Source organism: Thrips palmi, unplaced genomic scaffold (assembly GCF_012932325.1).
Source record: "Thrips palmi isolate BJ-2018 unplaced genomic scaffold, TpBJ-2018v1 HiC_scaffold_10, whole genome shotgun sequence".
NCBI lineage: Eukaryota > Metazoa > Arthropoda > Insecta > Thysanoptera > Thripidae > Thrips > Thrips palmi.
Window position 1 is genome coordinate 19,044,653 of NW_023144621.1, and position 24,723 is coordinate 19,069,375.

General features: G+C 50.8%; 1 protein-coding gene across 8 annotated transcripts in view; it reads right to left on the bottom strand.

The window, feature by feature from the left end:
* LOC117654068 (sex determination protein fruitless-like) overlaps positions 1 to 17,038 on the bottom strand; it is a 32,686-nt gene extending 15,648 nt beyond the window's left edge. For 2 of the 8 annotated variants that reach the window (XM_034400217.1, XM_034400216.1), the window contains exons 1-4: positions 11,310 to 11,535; positions 9,523 to 10,079; positions 9,201 to 9,368; positions 3,460 to 3,577 (exon numbers count right to left, since the gene is read on the bottom strand). In XM_034400217.1, the coding sequence (XP_034256108.1) occupies positions 3,460 to 3,577; positions 9,201 to 9,368; positions 9,523 to 10,079; positions 11,310 to 11,406 (940 nt within the window). In that variant the 5' untranslated portion in view covers positions 11,407 to 11,535. Of the gene's footprint in view, positions 1 to 381; positions 1,266 to 3,459; positions 3,578 to 4,118; positions 7,743 to 9,200; positions 9,369 to 9,522; positions 10,080 to 11,309; positions 11,542 to 11,989; positions 12,548 to 15,890 lie in introns of those variants that run through there. The other 6 variants (XM_034400218.1, XM_034400222.1, XM_034400220.1 and 3 more) reach the window with 5 other exon arrangements.
* Positions 17,039 to 24,723: the final 7,685 nt, after the last annotated feature.

Consider the following 24,723-nt stretch of genomic DNA (forward strand, 5'->3'; position numbering starts at 1 on the left):
GAGCACAGTCAATCAAAGATGAGGTATGCACCCACCAAAGAAAAGGCAAGAAGAGTTGCAATTATCAAATATTTGATAGAATGACAGTGCAAAAATTGGGCTGTACATACTTTGTCTTTGACATCAGCAGACCAAGCATTTCTTCTCTACAGTAATACATAAGTTTCAGAAGAGATTTGCTAACACCAAGATTATTTGTTGAGGATTGAGCGATAAAAGATTCCCATTCCATACCTTCCCTTTACTGTCCTACTTGGAAACAGGGTAAAACCAAGGAAAAACTGACTGTACAGAAAATCGGGCACCAAAACTTATCAGGGAATGGCAATGAATTAATGACTAACTAGTCCCATTTACAAAAGAGAAGATACGTGCCAAGTGTAATTTTACAGGAGACTTTATTCACCAGTAACATGTTTCATAAGGTCTTAAACATACTGGTAAACACTAAGCTTCAAACAAAACAAGAGAAAGTGGCACCTCAGCCCGGGCTTTGAAAAAAAACAACAAAAAAACATCATGCTTCCGTCCATCCCCTACCCCTCCCTATCTTTGACAAGACAAGCAATCAGCAAGAATTGGGATTCTCTGAAGTTGTCCACAGCAAGGGCAAAAAGACTAAAGGGTGCAAGAAAATTAATACAGTACTGACATTCTGTAAAACTGCATTGCATACATGTTTACAGTAGAAAGTATAAAAAGTAAAACAAAACAAAAATTTAGAATAAAATAAGATTTTAAAAACAGAAGAAACAGAAGAGATCTGAGTGATTTTGAATGATTCAGTTTTATTTATTAAAAGAAGGTTTCTAATTGAAAAAACTGTAAGCACTCATGCTTTTAAGTGTTCTACCTACACTAAACTGTCAATATCTGAATTATGCAGTCTTCAATCTCAAACAAAAACCAGAAACACTGATTTGCCAACAAAGAGTTTAGAACCACATAACATTACCTAGCAGCACACAGTACAAAAATGATTTTATCTTCTTATATGTTCTCAAACGGGAACGGAAAAGATTCCGATGGGGTACATCGTTCGTATCTTCTGGTTAGGTCCATTCCATGGGCTCGACGGAGGTGGGCTTTCAGCTTATCAATTCGACTGTACACTGCTTCACATAGGGTGCACTTATGAGCTCCTGGGAAGTGTACTTGCATGTGATGCCACTTGTTCCGGACTGCCTTTGTGCACAATGTGCAGAAGTACGTGCCAGGAACCTGGGTATCGGGCACGAAAATGTTCTCGGACTGCAGAGAGCTGCCTGGAAGAGAAGAGAGAACTATCAAAGTCTCCCTTCTCTCACAGGAGTTTAACTATAAGAAAATAGTATTGCTATGTAAAAGGGAAAATTAATTTCAAACTAAAATGAGCCAGTCTAACTGTCTTCTCTAAAAACAAAATAGAAGGAAATTGCCACCACACATTGTGTGACTGATTTTGACATCAAATAGTAAAACATTACATTTAGATATGAGCAAAAAGATTATTGCAGCCAGAGCAACATAGGCCAAGAGCAAATAACTTTTTAAAAATAGACAACACCCTTTACAAGAACACTTTTTTCCTCGTCAAACTTATTGAGAAACTTAAAATTTATAAATGTGAAATGATTCCCTTCAGGGAAAAGAAAAGACTTTGGTCTAAATTAAAACCTTTTGATCCTCTACATTCATGCAAATATCGGTTACTGTCAAACACCATGCACACACACTCAGCAATCATGTAGAACACAACAAATTTCCAGAGAGGAAAAATTAAAATTTAAGGTTACATCACCAGTCAAAACCAACTACTATACAATATTTGAATTACATAAGAGGATCCTTATATAAGTTAACTTTACTTAATAAGTGTGCTCTTAAATTTTGAGTGATTACGAGGTTTTATTATGGGCTCTCAATTACAACAGGTAACTGATGCTTTTGGTAAACGAATGAAAAAAAAATTCTGCATCAGGTAAATAAACAGTACAAGGCAAAAATAAGACAACACAAGTAATGTTACAGTAGACATGAACAGAGCAAAAGTTGTGTTGCACTTCATAAGAAAAATAACAGCGGCCATTATGTCATTTCTTCTAAAAAAATATTATGGCATGATAATGATGAGAAGTGGGTGATATACCAAGAGAAATAAATGATGGTTTGTAGAAAGGAATGGGGACTTCTGATGAATGTAAATATATGAAAGAAAAAAGGTCTTGTTAATAGCAATATAGGATGCTTCGCTATTCAATAAATAACTTCAAATGGGAAAGATTTTTCTCAAAGATTGTGTGTGCATTTTCTTTCAATTGTACAAATAACACCACCGTTTATACAGATGGGAGATTGTTGTGCATTGCATAACCAGAGTAACAATAGAACCTTAGGCATCCTAGTTTTGTATTTGTTTCCAAGCCTGTAACCAAGATGACTATTCTAAAATTTTCAAGAAAAAAATGGCCTCCTCCTTTGCACTTACCAGGAGCATGAGTCCACGATATGGTATGGCCATAAGTCTTCAATACAAGCAACAAACTTCCAAGGATCCAGTTCTTGAGCTGACCTGACCTACACTAGTGCCCAGTACTAGGTGGCTCCTAGGTCTGGGTGTTTGTACACGCAACAGCAGCAGGAATCCCTCTCTAAACCTCCCCAACCCATCTGGCATGCATAAGGAAAGCCCAGGTTAACTGTGTCATTAGAAAGGGCTGAGCCCAACTTGTTAGAAAGTAGTCTTTCTCATCCTAAAATTACCATGAAAGTAAAGTAGGGAAAACCAACAAACACAGTGGCAAAAACACAAACAACCATACAGAAAGCAACCTAAAGCTACTCAACAGGTACATGCATTAGAAGACTCGATGAGTAAACCTAGCTTTCCGTTTTGTAGGCACCAGCACAAGGCTGAATGAGACCTACTCATCATGTGTGCATAATCTTCTTCTCATTGCATCAAAATCATGGTAAGCTGATAAACCCAAACCAAGACCCCATCACCTCTATATCTACATTGACACTCAGGGCAGAAAAACCTGGACAGCTCATGCCAGTAACTGTGTCCAGGCGGTGTCATAAAAAAGGAAAGACGAGGACAGGGACGTTTCCTCCTCTTAGTGTCCAAAGCTATCAAAAGTACTTTTTCTTTTCTTAACTTTTCTCAAAAATAAGTGATTTAGAGAAAAACTTAGTGTTTAAACTTGAATACATTGAGAAGTTTAAGACTTCAAGACACATAAGAGGAGAAAAGGCAAGAAGAGATCCAAGTCACCATTTAAAGGTTACTTATAATAGCACTTCAATGAAGGCTCTCATGGAGGATGAACTTTAATAGACTAGGGACACACTTTATGGTTAAAATGTAGCATAACTGTGTCTATTAATGACCTAAATTGCATTTAAGGGGTACTGATAACTGAGCTACAGCCTCCCTGTACACTGGCTAACAGTAATTTAAAAAAGAAGAGATCTTACCATCAAGCGCGTCCAAGCTGTCTGCTGCCGAGCCGCCTCCTTCTGCATCACTGGCGTCTAATCCATGTTGCGACATATTGCTGAGGTCATCAGGATTGAATAATGCTCCTGCGCCAACCTGTGGATGTCAGCATTTTATTTAGTAAGGATATGATTTTCAAAAAAAGAGGAAAAAGAAACACATTTGTGAAAGCTTTTAATTAATACAAAAACAGATTGTCACATGGCTTATCTCCCCTCCCATTTGAAAAACATTTCATCTTTATTCGATGTTCATAAAATGGCTCATCTCCCTAGCAGTAAAGCAAATATCAAGAAAATGGTCGATGTTATTCTAGAAAGGCAAGAACTCAAACATGCACAACTGTTGCTGGCTACTCACTTCCCTGATAAGAGCATGTTAGTTAATTCATGACATATAGCATTATGAAAGGAGATTCAAATTATGCAATACTTAGGACAGAAATTGTGTACTGTGGTAGTATTTTGATTACTATGACCTAATTGTATTGGAAAGAAGGTCAAATCTCGGTATCCAACATGAGAAAATTGAGAAACTAGGTGACATTAACAAGGAAACCTTGAACTGCAAATAAATTCAAACTTTTGGTGACCTACTGAGGAATGATCGGGGTGTTCGTGAATAAAACACAAATAGATCAGTTTTATATTTATATAATGAACTTGACAAAGCCAACCTTGATGATTCACACCTTGCAAAGTTTGCATGCTAAAAAGTCTTATTCGCAGATTCACCAAACTGGAGCAATGCAACATATTGCACCAGATAATATCCCTGAGTTTTCTTCTTGCAGTAGCATTATCAAACACTACAAAAGTAACGAAAGTACAATGCAAGCTGAAAAGAATACATTGTCCTGTGGGCATGGGTCTTAATTCAATGACGACTTGATGTAAGTTCTACATAATAGAGAAAAAGTACCATTGAAACATTAACAGGGAAGTTCCAGCGTGACCACACTAAAATAATTCATCACAGACTTATTATTACTAAGCTACATCTGCCAGTAACAAACAAAACATACCCTGCAAAATCAGAAGTAGGTGCTAGATTCATTTGAGAAGAATAACAATGAATGATAAAATAACAATAAAACAGTAACAAGGGACAAAGGAAACATGTAAATCTAAATGGCTTTGTGACTTTAGAAAAACAAATAGAATTGTTAAAATAATAATACAGACAAAGAATGACTACCTGCAACATATAGAATCAGTGGAAAAAAAAAACTACCCTTTCTGTGAACAGGAACATGGTTCTGTTATTATGGCGAGCACAAGGGCGTGGGAAGGTTTCTCGGCTAGAGGGGGGCGCCAGAACGGCGGGCATCTTTGCTGGCGCCCCCCTTTGGCCGAGTGGCGCCCCTAGTGGGCCCCCCTTCCCTTGCGCTGAGTCTTAGAGCGTCCATGCCAAGGCACAGTTTTGGCGCCCCCGCCGCCTGCCGGGTCAGGGGTGCCCCTTCCCGTTACTACACCCCTGGGTGAGCACATCGTAATAGGTGCGGTTTAAATAAAGCCTTTGTTCAACTAATGATTTGGCACATATCTTAAAATTTCCTCATACACCACAATGGTCTCAAAACCTGTGCAGTACCTCTTTGATAGAAGAATGCATAAATGTACTCTCCAAGCTTAATTCTAAATTTATGGCATTTCCGGTTAGACACACCAAATCCATGACAAACATAGATGTCATGTTTGCGGCAGTGAAAAAAAAAATTTAAAACATAAAGACAAAGTGGAAAAGGTGGAAGAATCAAGTGCATTGGGGTGAATTATTTTTAAAGATGGATAAATCATCCATTATCAGGTTTCCTGAAACTTGCAAGACAATTTCCTTGAACTCGCAATGAATTCAGTTTTAAGTATTTGGAAGTTCCCACCATACAATGCAAGAGGCAACTTTGTACAAATCACAAAATTCCAAAAAGTATGTCATACTCTGGCTTACAGAATACTGAAAACTAATAGTGAATAAAATCTGATTCTTAAAAAGATAAATTTTATGTGACAGCACTAAAAATACCCTAGAAATACACACAATTTTATCAAAATATAAATTAATCTGAAGCCCAGCTCCAGTGACACACATTTTATGGGAAACGGAATCAGTAAACCCCATTGAAGTATACTTCTTTAATTGATTCTGTAATTGACAGCTGCTCCCTTACAACAGGGTGCACAGGAAACAACTTAAAAGGCTGGATTTTGGTTTCAACTTGAGCAACTGGACAAGTTGCACCATGAACTAGTTGATGCGATTCTAGAATAATTTAAGGGAGTTTCAAGGGATGCAGATAATTACTGTCCCTATTTATATTGGTAATGACAAGAATGGTATTCAGCAAAAAAATACCAACAGGTGTAGAAGATGTAACATGCCCAATAGTAAATTCAGTAAAAATTGACTGAACAAAGAGCACAGAATGCAATTGCTTCAAGAATGCTCAAGTCCATGCAATAAAACAGGGCATTCAATCTTAACATGCATTTGTTCTATGATCACACAGCAGAATTAAAATGATCCACAGCCACCAGTTTGCGCTCTGCAATAAATTGCAGTAAATGCATAGGCTACTTCCGTCACTACATGATGCAATTAAATAGGAGTCAGTTACCCTGGGTTCAACCATTTACTATTCTCAAGTATCATACCATGATGCAACATTTCAATTGCATTGAAAATGTACCAAAAAATATGAAAACCATCTTTTTTCCGTCTAATTTCAAGCTCTTCATCTGACTAAAAATATCACAGCCTTCCACTAGGTGACAACACAAACATCATTTAAACAGTGACCAAAACCAAAGACCAACACTTTCCCCCAAATTAAAATTCATTAAGAAGGATAAGAAAGCCACAAGAAACGAGGCATGCTGGGTAGGGGGCTAACCACAAATTTTATGATAGATGTTTGACATAGAGGGAAAAAACACCTCTCATAATAGCATCAGTTAAAAAAAAAATTTAAGTTTTGCTCTTGCAACATGATGAAAACAGATTTATACTCAGATCACAGCAGAATAGAAGGGGAGAGGGGTCTGATGCACGGTTTGCACACATCATAGGTGGAAATGTCAATGGTATAATAAGAATAAATTAACTAGTTTGGCTCTGTTGGTTTGGTTTCTTTCCCTTCTGATAAATGAAAAAGGAGAGAATCAGAAACTGTCACAATGATTCAAGACATGCAACAGGTACATTTGTGTGAAGTTAGGTTTCAAACTGGACACCTTATGACCTAATAAATGCTCTAAGTGAACTAAGAATATTATGGACATTGATAGACATAAGATAAAAATTTGTTATAAGCTTGTTTAGCATAAATTCCCAGGAGTTTAAAAATAACTTTTAGAAAATACAACAACAAATAACTAACATGATACTCTGTTGGTACCTGATTCAGTGACTAGAAGTACATATAAACTCCTGCTTACAAGTAACTAGTGTCATTTCGAGTAATAGAATCCTCTTCTCTTTCCATACATAATCTATGTGCTTTACATTTGTCATGATGATTAACAATTTCTAATCGAAAGTTCCCATTTCCTTCAGCAAAAGACGTGCGAATATCAGGGACTGACTTGCTCCATTTTCTACAATATTTACAGAACATTATGTTTAAATGTTCATCATATTGTAACCAGACGTAAGATTCAAGCCAACCCGCACGAAATCTTCCTCCTTTCCGCTGGCCACCAGAAGCACCAGCCATTGGAGTCCCACTATATCCCTGAGGAGACTGTATAACTGAATCTTGTCTTGAAACTTGTCCTTGGGTTTGAGTTTGGTTTGGGATATGGGACTGCTGTAGATGATGGTGAGATACCATCAATGATTGTCCATGCACTTGAAACTGTTGAATAGGTCCATCTTGATTCTGGACCTGATTCAAGGCTTGTAAATCAACACTTGCTTGCATTTGAGCCTGAGTGGTACTCATTAATGCAGGCACAGGTTGAAACTTGCGTAAGGGCTTTGAGTGTGTACGCATATTTGAAGTTGAAGCAGAGTTTGAGTTATGAGGAACAGTGTCTAAAGAATTAGGACTTAAACCGGGAACTGGGACTCTGTCTACTTTCTTCTTTGAGACTAAGTAGTGCAGATGGCCTTTAGAATAATCTGATTCTAATGCAGCTTGCGATGTTGCTACAGATGCTATGCCTCCTCCCCCTGTCATATCCAAGCCAACCATACACCAATCACCCACCGACGCTGTTGTGAGGCCAGCGGATTCACTACTTTTCCTTCTTCCACTTGTCTGTCAACAAAAGAAGGAAAAGAAATATCATTATTGTTTCTTTTTAAGAACCTCAAATGTAGAATGTTCCCCTCCCCTCAAAAGCTTCCTCACTAATTAGATGAGTTACAGGTCATTTTTGCCAAGGCTTCTGCTGCACCATTAATGGAATAAATTGATTTAATTTTGAAAAGAAATGAGAAGTTATCATATGCGCACTATGTCCCATAACTTAGAACACAAGCATGAGCATGTTAGCTGATTGCCCAAAGGTGTATCTTGTCAGGGCCCATAGTAATGTTGTTTTGAGATTTAAAAAAAAAATAAAAAAATGTTAAGATAGCAGATGACACCAAGTACATTGACATAAAATGCAGTGTTAGTCTCCAGAAAGAGAGAAGCGCATGAATGAGAACAATTTTAAAAAGATTAACATGATGACCATTCAGGCAATGCATCATAAACATTTGTTTATCTGCAATGAAAGCTCTTGAGGGATTTTAAAAAGAAATGCATTACAATTAAGTAGGTTACAAGGAAATAGAATACAGAATAGTGACACCTGCACCCATGAAAGAATAGAAGAAATTTAGAGCACGACACACAACGAGATTTGTCTGCCAATGTTAAAATTAGAAAGTGCTTTGAGATCCATAAGCAATCTAGATAGATATTAAGGTGTCTAACTCAATCAGAACACTTACAATAATACAGAGCAAAAACACTTTAAATATAGCATGGCTAATACATGAGCATATTTGAACTCTACAGGCTGTAAAGTGATTAAGGTTTTTTTCCAATAAATGAAGTAAGAAACATCATACTTTAGTCCTAAAGTCAAATGAGCTAAGAGCTAAGGGTAATTGAAATAATGCAATTTCATTGTTTCTTGAAGCAACAAATCGCAATACACATTATTGTTAAACAAGAAGCCATCTGATTCAGAGTCCACAGTACCTGACCAAGGGTGAAAGGAGGAATACAAACGTGCGTTATCTATTAAGGCGCTATCTACAGGAAGCCTGCTCACCGTAATGTAAAACAATATTTGATATACTCACTTGTGGTCTCATGACTGTTTCCGTAATAATCTTCTTTCACATATGGCACAAAGTACAATACATGTTTCCGTGGCATCCAAAAATGCGTTCTGCACCCTCACATTCTTACATCCAAACATCTTGGGCACTCGGAGTGAGGCAAGCTTTTTAGGGGAGAGGGGGAGGTGTAGCACATCACAGCTTTGCACATGTAAAATCCACTAGTGGCTTCTATTCTGATTTGTGTGCCTACAGTAATGCAATTCAGTTTTGCCAACGTACCATAACACGACCATTTTCTTGCTATCCAGAAGGGACAATAGACTTATGAACCAAGGTTACTGGACTGCTAACTTTGACTGTCAATTTTACACACCCCATAAAGCAGAGCCGGGAGGGAAAAAAAAGAGGCAAACAACGATGAAAATTTCTTACTTACCGAAGGCATTCCATGGAAGTCATCCAATTCTTGTTTAATTGGTGCTGCTGATTGATGAGGTGGAGGAGAAACATCTAACACATCATCTACTTCTGTTGGACTGGGTAGAACTGGAGCACTAGTAGATAAAAGGCTTGGACTAGTCTTGAAGCTCATTTGAGGTGAAGGCTGTCAAACAGATAAGGAACAGGTCACATTTGTTACAGTAGGTACACATGAAGTAGTGCAAGAAATATACTCTTGAATTAATTAGAAATTATAAAACGTTTTACGTTTGATAAAAACTTCTTAAGTGTGGAAAATAGTAAGTGATAAAAATTACCTGAGCATTTGAGTGAAACCTTTCACTTGGGCCGGCTCCTGAGATTGAGAGGTCTCCACTTGATGATAACTTGCGTTTTCTTGTCTTCTCGGGGGGAGGAGTGTCATTTCGAACCTCTACACTTCTGACAGGTGTGCTACCCCTTGAATTTGTCCCTCTTGATGTTGATTCTTCTGGCCTTCTTGCATTGTAACTGTCTGTGAGTCCTCGCACTTGGAGTGCTTCTGCAGTCTTAAGAAACATTGGCAACAAATTCTGACTAACATTCACTTCACCTTTGTACATGAAATGTAATAAGGCTTTCATTTCTCTGTAGTCAACATCTCGTAGGAAAATAATTGGATGTGGCACTTTATTTTGAAGGAATATGTTTTCAAAATAGGGACTACATGCAGACAATATTGTCTGATGCGCTTTGAATGTCTTTCCATCACAAGCTAATGTCACATCAACTAAGGCTTCCCTTTGGAGTAGGTCACTAAGCACATCTGTCAGATTTGTTGGGTGATTGTTCCAACGTAGGCAGAATTCTTGATCCATTTTGTTAACTTGAAAACCTGCAAATAGACAAGTGTGTCAGTTGATGGAAATTTTGGATCAAACAGACACGCACACTCGGGATCAGGGTAATTTGATGATGATTATGATCCTGAAAATAGTTGTAGAAACAAACACACCGGTATAAAGATTTAAACATTGCTTGAAGCTCAAACGGCTGTCACATAAAATGAAAGGCAGTAGTTATTCAATAATCTAACAGAAAGACATGGACTATCCTCACAAAATTCTAAAAAGCTCAGTCATACACCAAAATTTTACACATATAATCCAAGTTCTAAGCAAAACTAAATAAGTAGACATCTATGGATCACAGCTCAATAGCATTGAGACATGCAATCAACAACATGCTGAAGTGTTTATATACAAGGTGTGATACAAAAACAAAAATTTCGGGTTGGAAATTTTTTACGTTTTTAAAATAGATGAAAAATAATTTAAAACAAAACCAAAATATGGTTTGCCTTTGCTAGCCAAGGCCTAGTTTAAAAATAGATCCATCTAAAAACCCCAAAATAAAAATAATTTCTAAACAAAAAAAAACAAGAAAAAACACAAAACAGCAGGGGAGGACTTAACCTTCAATAAATATCACGAACTGCTGAAGTAAGTGCAGATGTGTGTGATCGAAAGACATACTTCCAAAAGTGGCTTCATCATCACTATTCTCTACTTGAAATTATTTTGTAATTCCCCACGAATTATCAAATAAAACACATCTTCACTCAAACACAAGAAAGAAAATACGCTGAGAAACTCAGAGGAAATGCTAGAAGGAAAAGCAGAACTACCTTACAGTGGGACATACAAGTAGGCCATTCAACTTCCTTGAGATCTGTGGCACAAAATGAAACACACACTAATCGGTGTGTGCAATAGAATAAGGACTGAGAAGTTAGCTGGTATAAATAAAATTTTTGTTCACTGTCAATAAGTTTAAAATTGAATACAAAGGAAAGATTTAAGAGCAACACCCAACCTTAAAATTTCACCAACTGTGAATGGAAAACAGAACCAGGTAAGTTTCTGCCATGTCACACAATTCCAATACTTCAAATCACTAAATTGGACCGCTGGTATTGGTTACAGAGGGAAATCTGCTAAGCAGACAGGTTCATTACCCCCTCCACATCGCCTCCAAGCCAGTTAAGAAATAATCTTTCGTTCACCACATCTTGCATTGACAACAAAAAACAAAAAAGAACAATCAAAATATAAGGCTATCTAACCTTGAGCGCATAATATCCAAAATAACACACACACAGCACCGCACAAACACAACAACGCGTTATTTTCAAGACATTTTCGAGGTATTTGCTGGGACATATGCAGCCTGCCTCAACCGTAAACACGCACGCCTAGGTGAAACCATCTCTTGCCAACATGACAGAACGCAGCGCGATGTGTGTCAGCCCAACAGGCCCCTCTGGGCCCCTTGCCCAGCCCCTCTCCTTCCCTACCGCTCCCTTCGTCTCTCTCTCCCGCCCTACCCTACCCTACCCTGCCCTGTCCCGCCCCCTCCCCCCTTCAGCGCGCCTTCCCGCGCCCCACTTCCAAGTCATGTCAAACACATACGACCAACAGCCATTCAAGGCAACGACAGCACTTGAGAAAAAGTCCTAACACACCAAAAAACCTAGAGGTAGTGAAGTAAAAGGCACAACAGTCACAAATCACGAGCCAGAAATCGGATCAAGCTAAAACAAGGTCAAACCACCAAGCTTTCGAACCGCCATTAGCCAATCTCTAGGTCATAAGCCTAGACGCATTGTTTGTCCCGATGAATCTACCACAAAACAACAGTCATGTTTCCCGCATTCAATTCACGACACTACCCAGAATCCATTCCCCAACAAAATGAGAAGAATCAAAACAAATTTCAAACAAACAATACAGTGCAATAACTTACCTTTTTGCGAGCTATTTTGCCATAACACCAAACAATCAACCGACTCTTACTATCACGGCCTCCTGGATATTCAGGTGTTCGCCGTTTTCTTTTGAGTGGCATGGCATAAGAGTCTCGGTCATCGGCCAGGGTACAGAGCTCGGATGTGGTTTTATTCTATCTTTTAAGTCCACATTTTAGGTTTTCAATAAAGATTTCCACTCTGTTTTACGTTTAGAACTTAATGTAATTGATTGTGATGTAAAATAAGTTATGCCATCCATTTGAAACGCATTGTTTTCTGATTTGCGTGACTGTACTAAAGGCATTGTCATTCTATCTTGAGGAGCTTACGGTTCTGACATACATTTTCGCTTTTCTTGAGCGTCTTGAATGACATATGAGAATGGAAAACAATAAAATCTGGCATGGTTTTGCCATTTATTTACGTTTATTTCCTTGAAGCGACATTTACAGTGGTAAAATCCGTTTGCGTTGGCGAGGTTAGTGCTGGCTGGTGACGTCATCTCTGACTTCGACGTGGATCTCCCTCCTCCTGCTGATCTCCCGCTCGAGAGACTGGAATTGACATTAAGCTATTTGAGCCAAAATGTTAAAAGACTTGCAGTATTGGCAAATTGATTGTTTCTTATTTTTACTTAAAATTTAAGAAATGAAGCGGCTCTTGTTCTGAAGCAGAAGTTCATCCTTGCCTTGAGTACTTAATGTCTAATATTTAAAAATGCGGACTCATACACGTATGCGTTAATTTTATTAACTCGAAATTATTAAAATCCTCTTCTTTTGAGTAGTTTGCCGATTGTTCATAAACAGGGCCGTAGAACGTCGGCGTGATTTACCCGCATTCTAAGGGGGATTCGAAGACGCGAAAGTTGCAGTGTGAGATTGGAACTTTGATACGACATATGTGCAACCCAGGGCAGCCAGGGCAGCCAGGGCAGCCAGGGCAGCCAGGGCAGGGCTCGCAGTGACTGCAGTGACCAGTGACGCGATGCGGCGCCACGCTCCGCCACCACGCGATAGGTGGTGGCCTGCGGAGCTATTCCGAAAGCGCTTTCGACCATCTGTCTCTCTCGCACTCGTCGTGCGTTGCGTTGCCGTGCGGGAGAGACAGCGACGAAGCGCTGAGCGGAATCCGTCCACAGCCGGGTGCGTCGTGCACTCTGCACTGCGTGCGCTGCGTGTGGCGGGTGGAGGCTTGCCAAGGCGAGGGGGAAGGCCTGCCTAGGCCTGCCTGCCCTGCCCCGCCTGCCTCGGCCGATGCCAAGAAAATCATCTATACCGCCGCGTCGTCGGTGCGGCCGTACCGTTCGACTTGGACAGACAGGGGCTCCAAAGGGGGGATTTGATAGCGAACCTTCGCAGGAGGCCGTCCAGCTCCGAGCTCACGGCACGGCCTGGGCACGGCCTGGGCACGGCCTGCCTGGGCACGCCTGCCGCGCTGCCGCGGCACTCGGCACGGCTCGAGAACTCCACAGGTCGGCGGGCGGGCGGCTCCGCCGTGGCTCCGCACGGCAGGCAGGCCCGAGGCCTACACGGCCCATTCCCTACTCCATAGTTATTAGACACCAAACCAGTTCTCCGCACTGACCTTGGCGAATATTCCAGCTTGCGCCAAGTAATTATTTAGGGACAGGGCCTAACGTGGAGGCTGCATGCGAGCCGCGGCAACGCGTCGGCACTGGTCGGCACGCCCGCGGGGAATATCTGCGGTGTGACGGCCCAGCAGGCCGGCCAGGCCCAGAGGCAGGCCGCCTCGTCACGAATCGGAAACGGGGAATGGCATTTCCTCTTGCACATTTTTCGCCTTTCTGCGCTGCAGGCCCGTCCCGCCGCGCCCCGGAGAACGTGTCGGGTCGGGTCGATCCTTCCCTAGAGTAACCCTGTGTAAGCTAGTGTAGCCCGGCCTGGACCTTTGCGGGCTGGACCCCTGGCCTACGCGGCGCGCTGCCCTGGCGGTGCCCTGGCGCTGCCTCGGCGGCCCTGTCTGTAGTTAGGACACGGCTAGTGGGCCGCGGCCGTCCTCGTCCTGCTGGAGGTAGGTGTGTGTACGTCCGCCGCGTCCGCGTCCCCTTGCGTAGGACCCCCACCTGTCCCGACAGACGCTGGCCTGGCACGGCCGTGCTCGCTGCTCGCCAAGGTCAAGGACCGTGTGGCTCTCGCGGCATGTCCTATCCCGTCCTGTCCTGTGCGTCTCCCTGCGCGCGCCCCGCCCCGCCACTCCCCGCCACTCCCCGCCACTCCGCTCGCAGCTGTACCCGCGACTCGAGGGCGTCCAGGGCCGCGTCCGGGAGTCCGGGACGGCGCGCTCTCCCTCATTTGCGTGCGGGGGGCCTGCCCGGACGGCCCCAGCCGGCCCCGCAGCCGGCCCAGCCCATCGCGGCGTCTCTCTCCCACCGCGGCCGGCGCCGTGCCCGGCCGTGCGTGCGACGAGGACGGCCGCAGCCGGCCGCAGCGATCGCGAGCCGCGGTCGGTTCCGCGCCGCTTCGCGGACGCAGCCATGGGCGTAGGTTTGAAACTTGGACTGTGGCACGACTCAAGTCGGCGCGGCTTGGCTGGGCCGGCTGGGCCACGGCTGGGCTGGCTGGGCCACGGCTGGGCTGGCTGGGCCACGGGCAGCGCGCGAGCTGGGTGCTGGGTCCACATCGCCGCGCCCGCCGTTCCACGCCGGGCAGGGCACGCTGGGCTGGGCACGCGCGCGGCCAGCCCAGGCCAGCCCAGGGCCGCGTTGCAAGTGTCGCGCCCTCGCGGGCCGTGCTCCTCGCTCGCGGACTCGCGGACCGCGGCGCGCGGGTGGAACCATGGGTGGAACCATGGGTGGAACCATGGGTGGAACCATGGGTGGGACGGAGGCGCGTTCTACGTTGGGCGCGCCGCGGTCGCCGCGGACGCAGCCCTGCCCAGCCCAGCCTTCGTGTGGGAAACATTCCCGGAACCCAAAGGAACCTGACGTGACGAGACGGCACGGGACGCCACGAACGCTTTCCAGGCCTGGCGAAGCCTGGCGTGTAAAAGGCCCAGCAGCCTCCACAGGCCGCACGGGGAAAAGATAACGTACTTGGAAAAAAAGAAAAGAACAGAAAAAGGGAATGGGAGAGACGAACGTGGGGCTGCCGGCAGTGCCAAGGCAGTGCCAAGGCAGTGCCGGCTGCACGTCGCTTGGAACGGTTTATTATCTGTTTAGCCGGAAGGCGCGACCGCCAATCGCCAATCTCGCGAGACGAAGCACCCGAAGTTCGATCGGCTTTGGCTGGCTTCCCTCGGACTTCCCCGGGCGAGGCGAGGCTCGGCGCGCGGCCCGGCCCACTGTAGTCAGACCCGCGTCACGCGTGGAATGTAACATTGTATTCCAGAGACGGGGAATGATCAAGAGGCGAGCCTTGAGGAGGAAGCCGCGGCGCCCTCGCGGTGCCCTCGCGTCCCGCAGGCCAGGAGATTACGATTGACCCACATAATGTCTGCCGGTTCCAATTAGCGTGTTCCCACGAGTCCCCGTGTGATGTCCGAGTAAGAAGCGATGTGTTTTTTGCGTGACTCCCCCCTCCCCTCCCTCTCCCCTCCCCCCGCGAGATAACGCCGCCCAAACGTCCGCTATTTGTACAATGCCCGCCTTTTTGGGTAGCTATTTTATTTTTCCAAAGGACAAAACGAGGAGAATACGAAGAGCCCGAGAGTGGGCGCAGATCAACTCGGTCAACTTGAGTGGGGTTGCGGCATTGCTATGTACTCTAATCACGACTCGTTAAGGCTAAGCCCTACATCAGACTCGTCTAAGGCATGGACGAACTTTGCTGCTTCTTAAAATGTAAATGAATCTGATTTGATTTTATATTTGCTTTTAGTTTTAAATGATCTGACTGAATGAATTTAGGAAGTGGTGATGCTGCTGCCGCTGCGTACCGATGGCTCGTTGCTGCTGCTGCTGAAGAGCGACGTGCTGGAAGACGGTGTGGCCGAGACTCGACATTTAATTTTCAAAGAAACTAGGAATCAAGAGCTGAAGGAAAAACTAAAGCAACATTCGCAAAAGTCTGACATGAATTTACTGCCAGGCGTTTCGCCAGTAGCTCGGAGGCATAGTGGGGAAATCTAAGGCGGGTTTATGGCTAGCGGCTTGAATGCTTTAACGACCGAGCGGGTTACAGCCGCACGAAAATCGGACATTTTCAATCGCGCACCGTTATATAAAATCGGCGGCACGGCAAGGAGCGGGAAAACTAGTTCTCAACTCCGACGCCAGGTGGCGGGAGGGGACGGGCCTGACTGCCAGCATGGATGCCAGCATGGATGCCAGGACGAAAGGGACCTTCTCGCCGAGTCTCTAGCGGGGCTTCCAGCCGAGCTTCCAGCCGCCTGGAAGACAGGCAGCCCGTTCAACTAGCGTGACCCATCCCATCCTCGTCCGAGCGGAGCCGTGCAGAACCGAGCCGAGCCGAGCCCGGTGGGCACGGTACCCGCTAGGTACCGCTCGGCTCGGCTGGCCGGCTCGCCACGGCCCGGCGCGGTCTAGTAGCAGCGTAAGAATGCGGTCCGGTCTCAACTAGTCGCGCAACGTTTAGCAGACTCTCATCAAGGAAAAAACTGCGCTCGCCGCTCGCCACGACGGCAGAATCTGCGGATTTCATCTGGCCGTCGATGCTGGCCTGCTGGCCGGGGAAGGGGAAGGGAAAGGGGAACCGCGGGCAACGCGCTTTGCCTGCCCTTCAGGGGCTGGGCCAAGGGCTGGACAGGCCAGGACAGGCCGGGTTGGGATGGGCGGGAACTGCAAAGCGAAAGGGTTTTCACGTTGAGGCCTAACGGGCTAAAGGTTCAACGCCTGGCTCAAGAAAAAAATGACGAGACAAAGGTAAAGAAGCTGAAAAAACGATCCTCAAGTCATCATCAAATAAATACTATGCAATCTCAATCGGGCGCTTCTGGCTACAAAGTGTAATTTCGTTATTAGTAAACTTGAGCTGAGAATGGAAGAACGGCGCTTGCCGAAGAGAGAATCAGAAACGGATCTAGAAAGCGGTTTAAAGATGCGGCCCGGCCAATGCTGGAGTCGATGATCAGCACGCCGCTCTGCGCGCCTCCGCCGCGCCGGGCCGCGCCGCGCTAACCGGGCCGGGTCGGGCTGGCCGGGATGGCTAGCCCGACCAGCCGGGCCAGCCGGCAAGCCACTAGGCCAGCCACTCGGCCAGCCACTCGGCCAGCCACTAGGCCGGGGGGCGGCCAGGGGCGGGCCTGGAGCGACACCACCTCTTCGTCCTAGAGAACCATGCGATGGCATGCACAATGAAGAAGCATTAGTAACATATATGGTGAGACGCACCGAGTACGTGCATTACACAGAACTACGACATGGATTCCCACACCAACGTACCAACGTAACCACAAGATACTTTTCAAGTACTAACAGGTTGATAGGGACAGTGGCAAGAAGTAATGTTGCTGAGACAAAGTCGGTGTTCCCCGAGTAAAGGTTACGGAAAGACAGTCAACACGCATAAGGACAGAAATAAGAAGGTGTGTCTCAGAGTTCAAGTAGATGAACGTATAATGACAGGCAACATCGACAAATAGATTACACAGTTTTTAAAGATACGCGTGAAAGGACAGACATGAAGAAGGCGATCACATGTGGTTGGGTTTCGTGCAACATGTGTCGGTTTGCTACTGCTACTCCCTTCCAGGTTCTAAGGGGTTAGGGAGTCGGTGGGGTTCTTCCTCGAATCTTTGTTCGAAAGGGTCGTGTGTTATGCTCGGGAGGCCGGTGCAAGTGCTATAGGCGAACAGGTTCCCCGATCCCGCATGGCCCCTGATGGGCCCCTGATGGGCCCCCCGGTCGTCGTCGCTACTCCGTGCATGTAGGTCGAGATGTTGCGGAGTATCGACACGACACGGCCACCGCGGTGGCGACCCGTCCAACTGGAGTATCGGTCCAGCCAGGCAGCCGATGGGTCGCGCGGTAGGGGCAGGGCGGCAGGGCCGGGCAGGGCCGGCTGGGCACGCCACGGCCCGGCTAGCGGCTAGCCGCGTGCCGCGTGGTGGAAACGTTGCTGGAGTTCACGCGAGACTCGCCTCCGAGTCTGTGCCAATTTCTGCGCCTTTTTTGCAACAAGGAAAATGCAGGCTCGGCGCCGCGCCGCTTCGGCCGCTTCGGCCGCTTCGCGCGGCACGTGCTGGCTGCTGGCTGCTGCTGGCTGCCCCCATTCAACGGAGCGGCGGCCGAGGCGGCAGCGGCCCGCCGGCCGGCCAGGCTTGCCTTTCATTGGGCGCGGCGCGGTACTTCCCCGGAGCGTCCGCCGGAATCCTTTTTCAAAGGCTGGCTTTAATTTATGGGGAAGGGCGTAGTGGCGCAAGCGGCGCAAGCTCTCGCCAAAAGGGAAGGGCATGGTTGGGGAAGAGAGGGGGCGCCTGTTGCGGTGCCGCGGCGTGCCGCCTCCCAGCTGTGCGCCCAGCTGTGTGCTTGGTAAGGCCCTTGCAGGGCGTGGCTGCCGTGCCGTGCCGCGCCGCGCCGTGCCGTGCCGCGCCCTGGCGTGCCGAGCTGTGCCCCTCCCCTCCACCCTTGCGCCACGTCCCGCGCCTTGCCACGCTTTACGACTTGCAAATAGATTTGCATTCTGGTTTTTTTGCGCCTCCATCCATGGCAGCGCTGCTCCGCGGTGCTCGCTGCTCGGGCGCAGGGCAGGCAGGCCGGCAGGTTGGTAGGTCTGGTTCTGCTCGCGCTGGCTGGCTGGCTGGCTGGCCGGCCGCACTGCGCCGAGCCGGAGCCGCCGCGCTTACATGCAAATTCTTTATATATTACTTTTTCGCCTCGCCTCGGCTAGCTCTCTTGGCTCGACTTGGCCTGACTCGTAATGCGGCGAGTATTGGCCGACGCGCAAGTGCATGGGAAGTGCCGGGCCGGGAAGGGGGCGGGGAGGGGGCGGGGAGGTGACGCATCAGCACGAGGCACGGAGACACGGAGAATGAATGCTGCAGCGCGGAGCCGCGGAGCCAAGCCAGCCTGCCGCGTCACGTGGGAAGCGGAGGGCCTCGGCCAGCCTCGGCAGTCTAAGGCGGCCTGGGGCCCGGAGGCCCTGACGTTGCGGCAACGGACGCTAACGGCAAAGGGCTGCGGGTGAGGGCCACGGGGGCCACGGGGGCCACTCGCCCATTGGCATACGAGTCGAGAGTAGGCCAGCAACTTTGACGGAGGCATCACGGCTCGGGCTTGGCGACGTCTCGTCGTCAGTTGCAGCTCTGGAGCCAGTCCTCGCGACCAGCACCGCGGAGCACCGCGACATGGGAACGGGTTCAAGACGGCCCGTCCGCTCCAACCTTTTCGCTTGCACGCCCCTCTCCCCGCCCCTCTCCCCGCCCCTCTCCCCGCTTGGCTGAGCAGCGCGCCGCCATGCCGCGGCGCTGCAGTCGCTTCGTCCTTGCAACCACCGCCGGAGAGGGGGCAGGGAAGGGGAAGGGCATAGGCAGGACCTCGAGACGTGACGCGGCCGCCTCTGGCCGCGCCAAGGAGCGCCTCCTTCGCCTGCTTCGCCTGCTGCCACGCACCGCTTCCGGGAGGCGAGCTAGCCGTGCTAGCCGTGCTAGCCGAGCCGGTCGTCGTCCTGCGCTTCCTGCTCCAGCGGGGCCGAAGGGCGTGCAGGGCGTGCAGGGCGTGCAGGGCAGCCCAGCGCCCTGTCTCACTCGCACCGATACGCAACGCACCGCGAGTGCGAGAAAGGCAGAGCGGCGAAAGAGATGCCCGGAACCAGCCCACCCAGTCCCACAGGCTGTTAGCTGGGTCCAAAGGTCCAGACGACCTGGCCCTCTGGCCCACCGGCCCACCGGCCCACCGCCACGCCGCGGACCACCAGTCTTAATAACCAGGTCTCGGCGGACGGGCGGCGGGGGAGGGGCAGGCGCTGTCCGATCCAAGCTTCCTCCGTCAGTCGAAGGGTAACCTGAGCGGCTACACTGCCAGGAAGAGTGGGGGCTGCACCACAATGGGGATGACATAAGTATGGTGTCGCCCGCCGTGGCCATACCGTGTCCGCCGATACGCAATCTCCCCGAAATTACACACCCCGACGGTACCGTTTTCGCCGCCCTCACAAGCGCCGCGATGGTGATGCAATCCCCCAACAACAACAACAACAATCTTTTCGTTATATTTGCCGTATCAAAGAGGGCAATCGTACACGCACCGTTAATGACAATGCGACGATACATGATAGCCCCGGCCGGACAGACGTGCGAGGGGAGGGAGGGGCGTCCTCAGTATCGCCGCACGAGGTGCACGAGGTGCATGAGGTGCGCCGCCACCGCCCTGTCGTGCACTGTCGTGCAGGCCATGTCAGCTTGCGGGCTGGACAGCAGAGCTCATGGGCAGCGCGACAATGCGACACGTCAGGCCGTGTCAGGCCCTCTGTGGCGGCCGCTATCAGATCAGCCTGCCTGCTGGTGCACCGCGGTGCTGCCGGCCCGGGCTTCGCTGGGCTTCGCTGGGCTTCGCTGGGCTTTCGCATCGGGGAAGCGTGGGCGGGGCGGGGAGAGGCACTTATCGACTTTCAAATGCCGCGGGACGCGGGGCCACGTGCCCGCCGAACGCCCTGGGCTGTCAAACAGAGCGCCGCCCCGATTGGCCCGATTGGCCGCAGCTTCCAATTCCGAGAGGGTGAGCGTCGCACCGCCACCGCACCGCCACAAACGGCGCGCTGGGTGTCTGCGCAAAATGAGTCGAACGGCGTGCGCTGCGCTGGCCGACCTGAGCGACCTGTGCGGCCTCCAGAGGACGAACCGGACGAACCGATACGGCTGGCGTATACGCCATCGCGGAGCGTATTGGCGTTTGCAGGCTGGGCCGGGATGCCGGGATGCCGGGAGAGGGCGTGCTCGTTTCCGTACTTCGTACTTCGTGCCCCCTTCTCCCTCCAGTGGTGCCTCTCTAGGCACCCTCCGTCCTCCGCGCGCCACGCGCAAAGCTCCGGCGTGATAGGGCTTACCCTGGATCATGGCGGAGCAGGGCGGCGTGCTGTACAATTCGTTTGCGAACCCCCCGCCGCCCGCAACCCGCGCACCGCCCGTCTCCCCCTCGCCGTGCAATTCCCCATCAGGTGGGGGAGGGGGGGGGGCGTGAAAGAAAATAGAAGGAAATCGAGGACGGAAGTTAAGTAAGGGGCGGGACGAGGGAGTGGGTGTGGTGGGGATGAAAGGAAATAGAGGAACGAAAAGTTACGGGAGGTTGGCGGGGGAGTTGAGGCCGTGCCCTCAGGTTGATGCTGAGGCGCGGCGGCGCGGCGGCGCGGCACGGCGCGTGGCTGGCACGGCGAGGCGTGTGCAGATTGTGGTATCGACCGCTACGCCACGCGGCAAGGCGCGGCAGGGCAAGGCGAGGCCAAAGGGGAAGGAAGCCACTCGCCTCGGTGACTGAGTGCCGGCGTGAGGCGGCGTGGCGCAAGGCGTGGCGCGCCCAGGACCTGCCCTAGCGACCCTCCGGCACGCCTCTCGAGTGCGAGGGAGACAGTCACGCCCTGCATCGCCCTGCATCGCCCTGCATCGCCCTGTCTCTCTGGCTGTCGCCCATCGCGCTCCTGTTGCACACGCAGCGCGCGGCGCGCGCATCTCCGGCGTGCGCGCTTCTTCGCTTCTTCTCTGGCGAATTCCAGGGACGACTCGACTCGAACACTTCCGAGCGCTTGGCTGCGCTTGGCTTGGCGTGCCCCGGCAGTTGGCACTGCTTGGCATGCGCACACACCGGGCCGCCGGGCAGGCCGAGCTGGCAGCGCGGCCAGCCTGGCAGGAGTCTCGACCGTCTCGGCGAGAGAGGCACGAGGGGCGCCGTGCGGGCGGGCAGTCCCGCCGCGCAGCCCTGCACGCGTGGAGGCCTACCCGCGCCCCGACGGGGGCTCGGCCCGCCCGGCCCGCCCGGCCCCCTCGGCAAAGCGCCTCATTCCAAGGGATCCCTTTCGAGTGATGGACTGCAGCAGACTGATTCCCAGAGGAGCTTCCGTCGCTCTGTCTCTCTCGCACTCATGGGGCGTTCCCTAAAGGTTCGAGAGAGACAGAGCGACGGAAACGACTCTCAGGATCAGTCGGAAGTCTGGTTCCGTGCAGTGCCTTCGTCGTTCTGCCTCTCTCGCTCTTATGCAGCGTTCCATTCGTCTTTCGAGTGCGATACGAAAGCACCAGAGGAGGCTTAGCGGATGGGGCAGTCTGTCCGAGGAAAACCGCAGTGATTGGTGGATGGATCGAACTAGTGTGGAACAGCTGCGGAGGAAGTTCTTTTCCCTTTTATTCGGAATAACGGCATGATGGAGAGAGAAAAAGAGAGGGAGAGAGAGGGGGAGAGAGGGAGATAGAGAGCGACGAGGAGGGAGGGAGAGAGAGAGGGGAGAGAGAGAGAGAGAGAGAGAGAGAGAGAGAGAGAGAGAGAGAGAGAGAGAGAGAGAGCAGAACAGAAGTGTGAAGCAGCAGCTCGGTACATCAGGCATGCAAACACTCATCGTACGTGCTCGGGGCGGGGCGTGGCGGGGCGCGCGGCGGGGCGCGATGGAAGCGCGGCGGGGGGCGCGCCGTGGGACGGGGAGGGTTGGCGACGGGCTGGCGAAGGGAGGCCATGAAAACAACCAGTGCCATTGGCTCTCCCCCGGGGATTGTCGAGTCGGCCGCCGGGACTGCCTTGAGAGACACCCTCGCGAAGGCGTCGCGTCGACCGAAGAGCACTGACAAGTTGGAATAGTCCGATTATTCCCGTTGCAAAGGCAGTCGCGAGTCGCGGACACTGGCCGCGTCGCGCCGAGGACCGCGGGGGACCGCGGGGGACCGCCGGGGGACGCGGGGGACCGCCGGGGACCGCCGGTGGTTTGAGAGCCGCATTAGGATTGTCGGATCAGCAGCCTGCAGGGAGGCCGTGGAGGCCAGGGAGGCCATGGAGGCGGCCGGTGACCAGATTGAGCGCTGATTCCCCAAGGACCCCAACTGGCTCCGGAGCCATTCAGAGCACCAGCGCGGAGGGACGAGAAGGGACTGGTGGACGACACGGCGGCAGCCCAAAAATGGACCAGGGCGGGATTTCGCTATTGAGCTGCGCAGCGGCTAGCCAGGCAGGCGGGCAGACAGGCGGGCAGACAGGCGGGCAGACAGGCGGGCAGCGGCCTAGAGAGCCACTCAGCGCGCCTGACACTGCCGGCGCTGCCGGGGCCCCGGCTAGGCTAGGTCCTACAATGGGGATGGCAGCGGGCAGCACCGCGAGGCTGCGCGAGGCTGCGCGAGGCAGACGCAGGGCTGCGGGGTGTTGACCTGCGCGCCGCTTGCGCCGCGTGGCGCCGCGCGTCTCGAGCCAAGCACGCCAGGCGCGCCGCGTCTACGTGCTGGAGCGTGGGAGCGTGAGTGCCGGCGAGGGGGTCGCGTCTCCCACACACGCCCTGCCCCGCCTTGTCATAATGTGTGTCTTTTCGCCGCTTCGCCGTCATCCTTCCTTTGTGCTGTCGAACGCACGCGTCGCCGCGACGGGGACCCGGCCCGCCCCGCCTGCGAGGGCGGCGAGCGCCCAGTGAGGCTCCAGTGGCGGGGCTGGGGCGGGGCCGGGGGCGGGGGCGGGGGCGGAAAGGAAGGGACCAAGTGGGCGTCGCGACGCCAGCCCGTCCGCTCGGCGCGGCGCGGCGCCCTCACGGCAATCTGGAAACGAAGCCCGCGTCGTTCCGCCGCTCCAGCGCTCCCTCTAGCGCTCCACGGTGGGGTGCTCCCCGTGCCGCCACCGCGCGCCGCCAACCCGAACCCGCGCCGCCGCGAGAGTCGACTCCGCCAGTGCCGAGCATGGCCGAGCACCGCGTCGACTAATCGACAGCGGGTCCGTTTTGATTACGAGTGTCGAGTGCGCCTTGCAGGGTTGCCAGGGCAATCGGGGCCGCGGCGATGATAAGATCGCCTCGGTGTCACGCGCGGCGACGCAAGGCACGGGCAAGGCACCCTCGCGAGTTGCCGCCGGGGCTCCGGTTTCACGACATCCGCTGGCACCTCCCCCACCCCTACCCACCCCTCGAGCGACGCGCTGCGCGCTCTCATCAAAATCAGGTCGCTTCATGAATTGGAGCACTGTCTGTTCGGGTTCAGCCGGAGCTGTCTCCGGCACCGCGCCGTGGCGTGGTGTGGCGAGGAGGGGCGGGGTGGGGCGTGGCGGACCGGGGCGTGGCAGGGCGAGGATGATTGTGAAGTAAATTTAATTGCAGCCCCGCAGCAGCTCACCATCGCGTTGGCGCGGTCGCTTCGAACTCTAAAACACACACACCCGCGCACGCAGAGTGTTGGCCGGACGACGAGAGCTACGTGTCTCTCTCTCTCTCTCTCTCTCTCTCTCTCTCTCTCTCTCTCTCTCTCTCTGGTGTGCGCGGCGTGGGTGGGGTGACTTCCGGGGAGAGGCCCATGCAGGCAGCCAGGCAGGCGGCCAGGCAGGCAGCCCCGGCGCAACAGTTATCAGAGATTGTGAATGGTGGCGAATTGGCCCCGTGCATTTCTATACGCTGCCTAACTGTGAAACAAGATCTCTGAGTGCACACGGGCCGCCAAGCTACGCAGCCTCGCGCGCGGCGCGGTGGCGGTCTGCCAGCTTCCCTTCCACGCCATGGCGCGCCAGCCCGCCATTTTCCTAAAAGGCCATGGTGTTGTGGGTTGTCTACCTTCCAGGCACCACGTAAATGTTGTGACAGAAAGCAAATAGGACATTTATTCAGTTGATTCGAAATCAATTTTAAGAACAAAGTCAGAGCGTCTT